This window comes from Rattus rattus, chromosome 4 (genome assembly GCF_011064425.1).
Source record: "Rattus rattus isolate New Zealand chromosome 4, Rrattus_CSIRO_v1, whole genome shotgun sequence".
Lineage (NCBI taxonomy): Eukaryota > Metazoa > Chordata > Mammalia > Rodentia > Muridae > Rattus > Rattus rattus.
In genome coordinates this window covers 99,805,944-99,819,161 of record NC_046157.1, presented here as the reverse complement: position 1 = coordinate 99,819,161, position 13,218 = coordinate 99,805,944, and the positions used below count along the sequence as shown (strand labels likewise).

At 42.7% G+C, this 13,218-nt stretch overlaps 1 protein-coding gene across 1 annotated transcript in view; it reads left to right on the top strand.

Moving 5' to 3' along the window:
- Rims1 (regulating synaptic membrane exocytosis 1) overlaps positions 1-13,218 on the top strand; it is a 497,773-nt gene that overhangs the window by 271,752 nt on the left and 212,803 nt on the right. The window contains 3 exon segments of the mRNA XM_032900856.1: positions 4,373-4,710; positions 8,125-8,616; positions 8,618-8,961. Coding sequence (XP_032756747.1) covers positions 4,373-4,710; positions 8,125-8,616; positions 8,618-8,961 — 1,174 coding nt within the window.

Sequence of the window (13,218 nt, the reverse complement as noted above, 5' to 3'; positions counted from 1 at the left end):
CACACTCTCCCCGCATGCCCAGAGAAACAAAAACCAAGAAGAAACACTCATTTCTGTCTATCAATATCCCACCACTCACCATTTCCTCCCACGCCATTTACGTTTTCAACTCAGGGAAACATTGACCTGATAATTTGTCGCCCATCTCTGCTTTACTAAATCCTTCGCAGAAAGATGGGGAGATGTGTAGAGAATCCACCAATATAAGGGAAAGTCAGCAACTTCTGTTCAGATTCCAAAATGGCAGAGTGATTTATTTTTTAAAGTACTATATTATAGTAAATCGTAAAAATACACATTAAAATGTAAATTTTGTGTTGCAGGCATACTTTCAATTACATTAAATAATTCAGCTAGGTTTTTATATGCGGGATGTTTCTGTTAATATATTTCTAGCCCTCGTGGTGGTGAATTGACTCAGAACCAGTATGGCGGATAGTTACCTGTAGAAGAATGCTGTGGGACGCAATGCGCTAGGCTTGCTGTGACCTTTGCCTTCTGGAATGGTCAGCAGCTCGGATATTTGGAGGCTGGACCCTTATGTACCTATGGAAAAGGGGACCCGAGGGTCCCGCCACTACCCTGATAGACTGATAGACATTTTGTACAGGGTAGGGGTGAGCTCACAAGACCCTGCACCCTTTGCAAGGATATCTATGTCCCGGTGACAGGGAGAGGAAATCATTTTCTTCAGTGTTGTAGTTGCCTGTAAGTTGCTCGTACTTCTTCAAGTTACCCCTCACCTGCCTCCTGTGATAACCTCAAGGAAACTTGTTTCATTGGCTACACTGAAGTGGATCTGTTCTTTGTTTTGCCACGGGTGCCCCATGTGGAATGTTCTCTCCCCCAGAAGAGTTACATATCTGTAAACACTCCACCGCATGGCCAGTGTAAGGAGTTTGCTACCTACCTTTTTTTTTTCCTTCTCATCTTTAGAGATATTTTATTTCTTGACTCTTACCTTTGTGTGTAAAAGTATAAATAGGTATTTTCAGCATGCATCAAAATATACAAAAAATAAATTTAAGCGAGAATTTAAATTATCCTAAATCTCATTAAAGTTCTCTATGCAAACTAGAAAGGGATACTCATCATCAAAATTTACATGTGACGGTTACTTTATGATGAAGGAGCTACACTTCTTTCTTCCTCCAACCATTTTTTTTTGTTTTTTTTTCCCCATCTTTATTAAATTGGGTATTTATTTACATTTCAAATGTTATTCCCTTTCCCTGGTTTCAGGCCAACATCCCTAACCCTCCCTCCCCTTCTATATGGGTGTTCCTCCCATCTTCCCCCCCATTACTGCCCTCCCCCGAAGAATGCCAATCAACCAGAGCTTGCAGGGACTAAGCGGCTACCCAAAGACTATACATGGACTGACCCTGGGCTCCAGCTGCACAGGTAGCAATGAATATCCTAGTAAGAGCACCAGTGGAAGGGGAAGCCCTTGGTCCTGCCAAGGCTGAACCACCCCACCCCCCACCCCACCCCGTGAACAGGATTCTTATAGTCCTACTGAGCATGCAGTTTATCTATGACATTTCGTATCTGTGCAGTAAGAAGTGTTGGAATTTATGTTATTTAGGCAAATTTCATCTTCGTGTTTAACTGAACTGTTGTTTTTTTCCCTAATGTTTAAGTGTGATGCACAAATTTTAAGACCCTGTTAGAACAAAAGATCAGTATATAGTTTCTCCAGTCTTTCCGTTTTTTTTTTCCATAGAGTTTCAGAAGCCATGTCACGAAGATCTTTTATTTCACTTTGTACTTGATTCCTGAACATCTGAACTAAGACAGCTATTACACAGGCTTTTTTTGTTTTGTTTTGTTTTGTTTTTTAAATTTGCTTGGAACAGATCCCAAGACACTGAATCCTGAGTAGTACAATTTCTAAAAGGAGTGTGTGTGTGTGTGTGTGTGTGTGTGTTAAGGTTTTTGGTTTAATATAGGTCTTATGATCTTTTATAAGGAGAAATCTGGTAAAGATGTCTCTGCACACCAGGTTTTGATTATTTATAACTTCAGACAAATTTAATTAATAATTGTAATTCAAAATGAAAATCTTAAGTGCACATAATTGTGGTGTATCTTAAAATCTGGATCACAGAGTACATGGTTTTTATTTTTGTATGAAGTATTTTTCTGTTTTAATATCATATATTTAATTATCTACATATCTAGTATATCTATGTATCTAATACATACATATAAGTAATTTCTTTTTATGTTAGCTAATATGCATAATGTATATAACCAAAAACAAAGATTGAGAACTATTATTATGCTAAACACAAGTATATTAGTATATATACCTGCATATAAACTTATTATATAGTATATGTTGGAGCAATTTGGAATAAGGAATACATTTCCCTAAATTTTAAAAATATACATATAAACCATCATATGCTTAAATATTAAACAGTATTTTAAAATTATCTTCTAAAGTATGGCTATTTCTTGTCCAGCAGTCATGACCTATTTATCATTGGAGATTAAATCAAATGGATTATAAAACTTAATTATTTTACTGTTCAGTATATTCAGAAGCTGAACTCTGCCTGAAATCTCTCAGTTGCCTTTTATTAACCAATTTTTAATGTTTAAAATTAAGCAATAAACAAAACTATGATAGCGTTTGGAGGAGCTATTCAGAATTATTATTACCTATTATTTAATGAAAATTATCCTTTCTCAGCATTGCCACTTTTCCTTTGCCATTTTATTTAACTTAAGGCTGTTGTGTTTTACAAAACGCTGTGGTATAAGGCAGTGGGAGGGAGCACCTTAGTGGGCCCTGCCAAGGTGTTCCCTGAGTAATCAGGGATATAACAGGCCTAGAATAAAAGGGAGTTTATTGTGGGGGTGGTGGTGGGGCACTGGAGAAGGGGTAGAGACGGTGCAGGACAGAAAGAGAGAAGAGAAGAAGAGGCCTGCAGGGAACACATGGGGAGAGAGGGTGAGGGGGAAGGGAAAGGAGAGGGAGAGGGGGGAAGGGAGAGAGGGAGGGGGAGGGAAGGAGAGTAGAGAGAGGGAGAGGAAGAGGTTTTATTTTGTAGGGAAAAAAAAAGCCCACTCTTAAAGACTGACTATGAATTGAAATCTTATGTGTTCAAGACACTCACACCTAGAATTCACATAGCTGATGCAAAGTGAGAAAACTTTTCTATTAAGTTTTTTTCTTTTAACCACAAGATTTCAGGTCTTATCGGTGTCTTGTCAGGCATAGGACATAGGCACATCCCTCCCCTATCCTGAGAGTTGGGAGGGCAGTCAGAAATTGTCCGGGGAGTCCTCGTTTGGGGGTGTCTCTCTTTCCATGTTACCCCTAATTCATTGGTAGGATCAGCACATGTGATCAAGTTTACTTATGTGGTTGACGAAGACAAGGATGTGCCATGCACAGTCTCACTTGGCTTCCGTTTTAATAGAATGGAGGGTGTAATCCATTCCAACTGCTTTGATGCACGCTCTTGCAGTGAGTTGCTGCCTATTTTATGTCATATATTCAGAGGGAAGGCTCCTAGGTGTGCCGCCATCTGTCTCTGTCCTCAGCGCCCGTCACTGCTCATATTTTTCAGTATGTTCAATTAGTGTTGGTCCTCGTACGGCATTCATTTTAGATGTCACCAAGAGCAGAGAACTAAATGTCGAGCTTAAACCGTATCTCATCACGTATCATGTATGTTACCAAATGGTCTAAGGTGTTTCAAGAAATCTTACTTTGTTTGTCACGGATTAACAAATTCAGCCTCAGCTGCGTTGCCCTGTAAATACATACATGAAAAAATAATCACACCGTGTACACGATAAAATAGAAAAAAGCTTGACGTTAATGCATTGCTAGGGAAACAGAGGAATGCATAAGTTGGCCTTTTCTTTTGCTCTGGACTTTTTTCCATGTGAATAACTTTCATGAATGACTTTAATAATAGATGGTGCAGAGAAGACAGACATTTATCCAGTCCTTTGAGATACTGAAGTTGATGCATGGAAATATTGATTCTAGAGCTCTTTACAGTAATTTCTGATCAGTTATCTGACTCACCTAGAGCACTTATGCTAACAGATAGTTTAATCAATTCTGTCAATTATACAAAAATATGACACACATATTGTAAAATAAAACTCAGAATCATTAAGTTAAAGATAAGTGCGAAAAATATTCTACTCTGCTTGCTCAGTCTTTAAGCCCAGGCTTTGCTATAGTTGACTGTGAATTGTGTAAAATATATTTCCATAAGAAATTTTCAAAGGCACATATGAAGAAGATGGTGTTCTTTTTGTATAATAGATATTAATATACTAAAAGTAAGGTATTTCTAAAAGGTGGAGAAAGTTTATATTGCTTTTTCTCTTCTCCAAATAGGTTATGTGGGTATGCAATTTATGTCGAAAGCAACAAGAAATCTTAACGAAATCTGGAGCGTGGTTCTTTGGAAGTGGCCCGCAGCAGCCTAGTCAAGATGGGACTCTGAGTGACACGGCCACAGGTGCTGGATCCGAGGTGCCAAGAGAAAAGAAAGCAAGGCTCCAAGAGCGATCAAGGTCTCAGACGCCCTTGAGTACAGCAGCTGTCTCGTCCCAAGACACTGCTCCCCCCGGTGCACCGTTGGACAGGAACAAAGGGGTTGAGCCCTCACAGCAAGCCTTGGGTCCTGAACAGAAGCAGGCATCAAGGTCAAGAAGCGAGCCACCGAGGGAAAGGTAATAATTCTCTAGCACTGCAAACAAAAATTGAGGGCTTGGTGGAAAGTGCCATGTGTTATCAAGAGCCCAAAATCTATGTGGAGGAGTACGTAGAAGTATTACTTCTTAGGGCCCATATTCAAGGCAGCAATGGGCCTGAGATTTTTGCCAATCTCTAAAATATGTCAGCTCCTAAGAGATCCGTGTTGGGAAGTTTGTTCCTATCTTGCACAGTGAAAGTTAAGCCAATCATTTGAATTATAATCTTCCAACTCTGAGGTGAAAAAAGCCCCTAGAAACTCTATAGAATGAGCACTTTGGTGAATGTGTGCTCTTAAAGAATATGGTGCAGAACCTGGCCAATTGAAATGCATTATGGGACATCAAAGACTTTTTGGAGGAATGGAACCATTCGGTTTGAGGTCTTTCCAAACGATGCCACTGGTTAGAGTACAAGTAGTAGAGGAAGGAGAGAGAGAGAGGGAGGGGGAGGGAGGGGAGGAGAGAAGAGAGGTGAGAGAGAGAGAGAGAGAGGTAGAACTACAAGGCAGTAAGGAAAGAGCTTAATTTTCATAGATTTTTTTAACCTAGGCATAATGAAAAGCCATCAAAGATGTAAGCGAAGGATAAGATGATGAGAGAATGTACATCAAATGTTTCATTCATCCATTCATTTATTTGAGTTGATGCTGCCCACTAGAAAACAGAGACATCAAAAATGATACATGACGCGTCTTCTTGACGCTCCTGACTGGTGGCGTAATGTGACTTTCACCAATCTGCCAGCGGCTTAAATAAAGACATGGAGACTCATATATTTTAAAAGCTTAGGGCCCCTCCTGGCTTCTCTAACCTGACTAATTCTGGACTACATTCCAACACGTGGCCGGGTCTACCTCTGTCTGGTTCTGAATCTTCTGCCTACCTCTCCCTCTGCTGCTGAATCTCCAGCTTTCTTAATTCTTCTCCCAGAGTCCTTCTTTCTGACCGGAAGTTCCGCCCTCTCTTCCTGTTTCCACTATTGGCCAATCAGAGAATGCCTTAGGCAGGAGAGGCAGGAACAAATATACATAAACTCTGCCAGCACCAGCATTCGGAAGTGCAGCACAGCAATTAACAACTGTGAATGTAGAGACACACTTTCAGTATGTGTCCGGGTAGGTTACCTCAACAGGTGGGACCTGGACTGATTGCTTCTGTTTGTGTAACTCGTACTTATGCTACTAGGTAAGGGGTAATCTCCAACCACGAGGACTTCAAAGTAAAGCAGGTCTAGATGACAGTCCTAACAGGCAGTGATAACACACTTTGCAGGGGCATGCCAAGTATTAAAGGAAAACACAAGGTCCCTGGCCAACATGCCGTGCCTACCTAACTGAATATGGCTGTGAATTCAGCCAGCACTCATTAAGCAAACACTATAATTAAACCCAGTGCCAGGAACCAGAGGGTGCAGTGATGGTGAGGACATATCTTGTCCCTCACAGTATGGGGAAGCAATATCCCAGGGAAGACAGACACCTAGGCAGTTAGTCAGGATGCCGATTGGTTGACCAAAGCAAGAAAAATATGCACAGAACTTGGAAAGCCCTAGAAACCAAAGAAAGGGCTTTTGAATTATGGGTTGCAAAATTCCCAGATATTGGAGGGGAGACAGAGAACAGTAGGGGAGAGCATGAGTGTAAGCAAAACTATTTTGAAAGAAGTCAGAAGTACTGTAGGGGCAACAGGATGAAGCTTACTTGATTCCAAAGAGTAGTGTGTTAAGAGGCACAATTATTAAAGATGCACGTCGAGGCTTATCAGAAGATAGTACCTTTAAATATGGCAAAATTGGTAACAGAACAGATACAGGTAATGATGAGAAAAAGTATCACTGGCCGGACCCTCAAAACGGAGTGGCAGATCAGTCCTACCATGTGCCTAACATTCAAGCTGTGGTAAAGCACCCTCACAGATGCGTTTCCTTGAATGCTCTTATGAATTCTGCATAGTAGGCAATAATTACAGCATCAGCAGAAGAGTAACGCAATTCAATAGAAGCTTCTAGCAAGTAAGTGTTAAAACCCAGTGAAATATTTGCAAAGAATACCGTAATTATGAAGATGTGGTGGTATCAGACCCCTTCTATTGTAAAATTGCAACCTCACACTTGAAGATCCACTTTCCAGTCCATGCTCTTTTCCGTTTGAAGTGCCACAGTGATATACATACCTCAAGCAGAATCACCATGCTTCCTTTTGACTCACTGTCACTTTGTCCCCTTTCTGTCCTGAATAGTCTACCCATCCCACAAATGTGTCTGAGCAAATCACATTATCCCCAATAGAAAAAACTGATTGCATACTGTTATGTATATACATACATATGTGTGCACACACACACACACGGATTTGTAAATAAACGCTATGCCCCTCAGGAGGATTCACCAAGGTCCCTAGAATTCCAAAGCAAGCCTGGGGTTGTCTCCACTTTAACTGCGCATTGGAATAAGTCCAGAAGGCTTAGCCAAGGCAAAAATATTTTGCAGTAACTTCTGGCATAACCTCAGGGTCTTGCCTGGCCAGGACCTTTGCATAGAGAAATACTGAAGAGGACTCTGAAGTCCACCTTTACAGGATTCAAAGACCTGCCGAACCCCCTTCCTTTTAATTTTATCTTCACCTATGACAAAAAGCATTGAAAGATTTAAAAACTGTCTTCTTCTTTGGGCTCTCTTTGGATATAAGGAGGAATGAAGGAGTGGAACATAGCATTATGTCTGAGCCAAGGATTCTCATTGGTAGAGGAGCTGCCTGGCAGACAGACAGACAGACAGACAAATTTCAGTGTTTCAATTGGTGTTCCTTAAGAGAGTTAAAATATAAGATAGATTTAGCCATTGCTTTCTGATTAACACTACAAAAGACAGGCTGGGGCATAATCACATCAAACAGAGTTTGCTGTTATCAGGGATTTGATTTCCAAAGAGAGCACACATGTAATCCTAAAAGTCTCCCTGAGAATCAAGAATTTTAAGTATGTAATGTTCATATTATACACTAGTGGAAAACACATTTGATCTTGTAGTGATGTGTGCTTATCTTTAGAACTTATGTTTTTATTGTCCATATTACTTCTGTCTGAAACATTTTAAGTCATAGGAGGACGTAAACTCAAAATGTGCCTATTGAGTTAATACTAACGTTTTTATTTAAATTCGAACTTTAAAAGGTGAAAAGAAGTTTTTGATCCTGTTGTAATGCAAAGGGATCACATTTTCAATCCTAATTAGTACATAAATTTAACCCGGTACTTGACGTCAAATTTTAAGTAGACACGGGATTCGAACTAATTATATGAAATAATTGATTTAGGGCTTGAATGCTGAGAGACAAGAATGTTTCTTGGTGTGCTGTTTAAATGTTATTATCTGTTCTCTGCGCAACACAGGAAGAAGGCTCCAGGGCTTTCCGAGCAGAATGGCAAGGGAGGCCTGAAGAGCGAGCGCAAACGTGTCCCCAAGTCTGTGGTGCAACCCGGGGAAGGGACCGCGGATGAGAGGGAGAGGAAAGAGAGGCGGGAAACCCGCAGGTTGGAGAAAGGGCGCTCCCAGGACTACTCAGACCGGCCTGAGAAACGCGACAATGGCAGGGTGGCGGAAGACGAGAAGCAGAGGAAGGAGGAGGAGTACCAGACTAGGTACCGCAGCGACCCTAACCTGGCTCGCTACCCGGTGAAGGCGCCGCCAGAGGAGCAGCAGATGCGCATGCACGCCCGGGTGTCCCGGGCGAGGCACGAGCGGCGCCACAGCGACGTGGCGCTCCCGCACACCGAGGCAGCCGCCGCCGCGCCGGCTGAGGCCACGGCGGGCAAGCGCGCGCCGGCCACCGCCAGGGTCTCTCCCCGGAGTCCCCGCGCGCACGCGCGCCGCCGCCCAGCCTCCCACCGAGCACGGGCCACCACCGCCGCGGGCAGCCCTGGTCCCGCAGAACCGCCCAGCCCGCGTCCCCGAGCCGCTCCGTAAGCAGGGCCGCCCGGACCCGGGCTCGGCCGTGCTTCTGCGCAAGGCCAAGCGCGAGAAGGCGGAGAGCATGCTGCGGAACGACTCGCTGAGCTCCGATCAGTCCGAGTCCGTGCGACCATCCCCGCCCAAGCCTCACCGGCCCAAGCGGGGAGGCAAGAGACGTCAGATGTCGGTGAGCAGCTCGGAGGAGGAGGGCGTGTCCACACCGGAGTACACGAGCTGCGAGGACGTGGAGCTGGAGAGCGAGAGCGTGAGCGAGAAAGGTGAGCGCGGCTCGGAGGTGGAGAAGCGCGCCCGGTGCCTGCCTGCCCAGAGATGCTGGGCTCGGGGACCGCTGTGCCAGGCGCACCTGCGCCTGAGAGATGCGCCGGACGCCCGCCGCGGAGATGCTGCGCTCCGATGTCCCTGCGTACCAGACGCACAGGCGCCTCCATCCCCCTGCAGGCATGCCTGTGAGCCGCACTTAGAGGCGGGTGGCCGGCGGTGGACACATGCCTACTGGCTTTTGAGGTCCATGTGCTGAGGTCACAGATGCAGGTGAAGATGTTTGTGTTCCAAGATTAGAGGTGGATACCTAGAGCACTCTCGGGTAAAAATGCAGGCTGTGGAAGGTTGTACTATTTTTTTAAGTGTATTTAACAAATCACCACTGCCAGCTCCAGTTTTGAGTGGGAAGAGTTTCTTACTGATTTTGCTTCCAGTCATTCAGGGAACTAAGAGGTGCAATCTTAACATTTTTGGGATGCATTTGTGTGTGGGGGGGATAACTTATTTTCTAGAAAACTCAACTGTGTAAGTGAGTTGTTTACAGCATAAACGCCTATATATATATATATATATATATATATATATAACTTCTTTGTACATATTCAATTCTTAAAGGCACATTTTCCTATTTTAAAAGTGATTCGTCTCGAAGTTTGTGAATGGATTCTAAATGCTGTTATTTGAGATGTTACATATTATGTTTTGCATAGTAATTTAAGGTATGAGATTCACATTCCAAAGTAACCGAGACAGTGTGGTGGGCGTTTCCCTTCAAATCAGTATTTTACAGTCTTATAGTCATATATCCCCATTTAGGCTTAAATTAACTGAAGTTAAGTACGTGTAACCATTCACTTCCTTAATCTCACCAGCTATATTTCAAGTGTTTAAAAAAAGAGAGAGAGAACTGTTAAAAAGTGCTGGTCTAGGAAGTGCTTCAATTTAAAATTATAACTACACAAGTCTCTTGGCGGTGGGTATTCACATTTTGATGCTGTTCATTCAGATAAAGCTGACTACAGTCTTAGCTTTGGTGGTGAGGAACTTCCTTCTGATAGTGTTGGGTTTCCTGTGTGTTTATCAATGTATTTGTGTGTGGGTAGGGCTATTCTTTCAGATTTCCCCCTCCCATAATTTATAACTTCTAGATAATACTATATTATGTACTGAATATAATAGATTTTCTTTTAAAAAATTTTGTTTTCTCATCGTCTTGCTCCAAACTGCTTGTGCCTGGGCCCTCTCCATTCCTGGCACCTCCTAGTGGAGCTCTATACAAGGAACAGTTAATAAATCTCATTCTATCATTGGTGTTCCTGCAGATCAACTTGAGATAGTTGTCTCTGGAGTTTGGAGTTTATATACTTAAGATGGATTTGACCCCTTTAGCTTCCATTCAGATGGGCTCTCTCTGTAAGCTGCACACCGGCTACAGGCGTGTACAGTCGGTCGATGAATAGACTGAAGTAACTTGAGTTTCCCCTGAAGGGGTTGGTTCAGTGTTTATTACATAAATGCATCCACTTGACCGTTGTGCAGATAACTATCGATTGGGGCTGTAGACATGCATATTCTCCTTAAAGAAAAGAATCACACTGAATATTCATTAGTTTATGCTACATATCTGGATGCATGTGGGCTCTGGTTATCGTACACACATTACTTACAGGAGCAGAATATATATATATATATGTATATATATACATATGTATATATACACATACATACATATACATACATACCTGGCTAACCTAGCTGCATGGATAATGGATGTGATGTGTATAGTTCTTTACCTCTACACGTTGGTATTTTAGACATACCTCATGGACTGGAGTAAAAGCTCTAATTCTGGGGATACAGGCAGGAGCATCATAAATCCATATGTCCTGATTTGTACATAATCTCATTTTCAAGTGAAAAATTTGAATTTTCCTAGCATCAAAGTTCTACTCTAATATTTCAATCCTTGACTAATCCCTACAAAATGAAGTATTAACTCCAATTATAAATAACCTCTTAATACTGTAGCGTAGACATGTTCCTACTCAAAACTTATTAATAAGTGGTAGCATACCCCACAGTTCTCTTAAGGGCTGTTTTGGCATCCACGACAATCTACAGTACCTTGTGACTGCACAAACTGCTTAACCTTCATGTGTCTCCATTCTCTTATTGGCATAAGTATTTAACTTGTGGGGTTGTTGAATGGAAGATCATGCATATGTATCAAAACCAGATGTTAAATTAGCATTCTTCCTGGCTTGGTTTTGCTCATGATGTCAGCCCAGCAGACAGCTGTGTCAGGGTTTTTTTTTTTTTTTTTTTTTTTTTTTTTCCGTCACAGTGACAAATACCTGAGAGAAGCAACTTGAAAGGAGGAAAGATCAAGTTTGGCTCCCAGTTTCAGAGATGCCTTGTGTGGTTAGCTGGCTCAGTTGTTTGAGTCTGCAGGGGGCAGAGCATTCCGACCAAGGGAACAAGCTGCAGGGGCTGCCCATCTCCTGGTAGCAGGAAACAGTAACAGGAAGGGACCAGATCAAAGGACATCGTCCCAGGACATAGCTCTGATGACCTGTTTCCTTCAACCAGAACTGACCTCCTGTAATCATTTCTATCTTATATAAATAATGATGTTGAATCACAAATCCACCGGATTAGTTGGTAATGGCTGATTACTCATGATCCAGTACTGCCCCCAAAGCTCGTTCTGATCACTGTCACATGTAAAACCAGACTTTCAACAGGTGAGACTCAGAAGGACATGAGACTCATTGTAAACCCATTCGAGAAGCTGAGGCAGGAGAATTGCCATGGGTATGATGCCATCCTGGACTGAGTAGTGAAAAACGACCCCAAACGGCATGAGCCAAACCATAACCGTATCTAAGGTAGTAGTCACTGTGACTTAATTACCTGTGTCTGACATGCACAGCAAAGGAATATGCGTTATATGTCAGGGAACCTAGTGGGATGAGCAGGAGAAGGGGTGGTCTCTAAAGAAGTTTCTTGAGGCTCAGTAAATGCCACGGTGTGCATTTTAGAGCAACATAGTATATGATTTAAAGGGCTTGGTAAATATCCTTTTTATATCCTGAGATGGAGGGATAAGATGAGAGCTATACTCAAGTTGTGTGAATAATACAGCTCGGGTTGAGCCCAGAGCATTTCCTTCTCTGTTCTAAACCATCCCTAGGTCTACCCTGGACGCTTCTAGCCTCTGGACAATCTAATCTTTCAAGCTGACTGATTCAGTACAGTGTCTCCTGGCTTCCGATTGAATTGTTCTGCCTGGCCTCATTCTTTTCTGACTTCTTCTCATTCTCTGCCTCCTTCTGTCCCCGTGTCTGTCTAGCTTGTTGTCTATGCAACCTATCCCAGGAATATTATTCCGGTAAAACTACCATATGTACACACCACACACCACCTCACTTTTTCTCTTGATGCTCTTCAGTAGCCTCTTTCCTGGGATGTTCACATGAGAGTTTCATGTATCCTACCACTGACTCGTGTCAAATCTTTCTCTGATTCATCACTGTGTCTTCCCCTCAATTCTATGTCCTTTTCCAAACATGGCTGCTTCCTTCTACAAACCAACCTTGCCTTCATTGACAGGGATTAAAGGTGTATACTAACGGCATGTCTATATTCCAGCCAGATTGTACTGTAATCCATGGCATGTCTGTATTCTTGCTGGATCAAGATCTAGAGGATCTTTGGATGTGATCCTTTGCCAGAGCAGCCATGGTTCTGGATTAAAATTCCTCTACAGCAGTGAGAGAGCAAGTTATAGCTAACATTTTGTAGGATATTGGCTTGTCTCATTTGTCAATTTTACAATTAATACAAAATTTTTGAGGCTTTACTTTTTATTATTTTTTAAAAGTCCTATCCCACTCTCCCTTTCTGCTTATATGAGGCTGCTCCCCTACCCACCCACCCACACCTGCTTTACTACCCTAGCATTCCTCTACACTCAGGCATCTAGCTTCCACAGGACCAAGGGTCTCCCCTCCCACTGATGGCAGATAAGGCCATCCTCTACTACATATGCAGCTGGAGCCATGGGTTCCTCCTGTGTTGGTGGTTTAGTCCCTGGGAGCTCTGGAAGGTCCGTTTGGTCGATATTGTTGTTCTTCCTGTGGTGTTGCAAACCCCTTCAGCTCCTTCAGTTCTTCCCCTAACTCATCCACTGAGGTGCCTGTGCTTGGTCTGATGGTTGGCTGTGAGCATCTGCATCTGTATTGGTCAGGCTC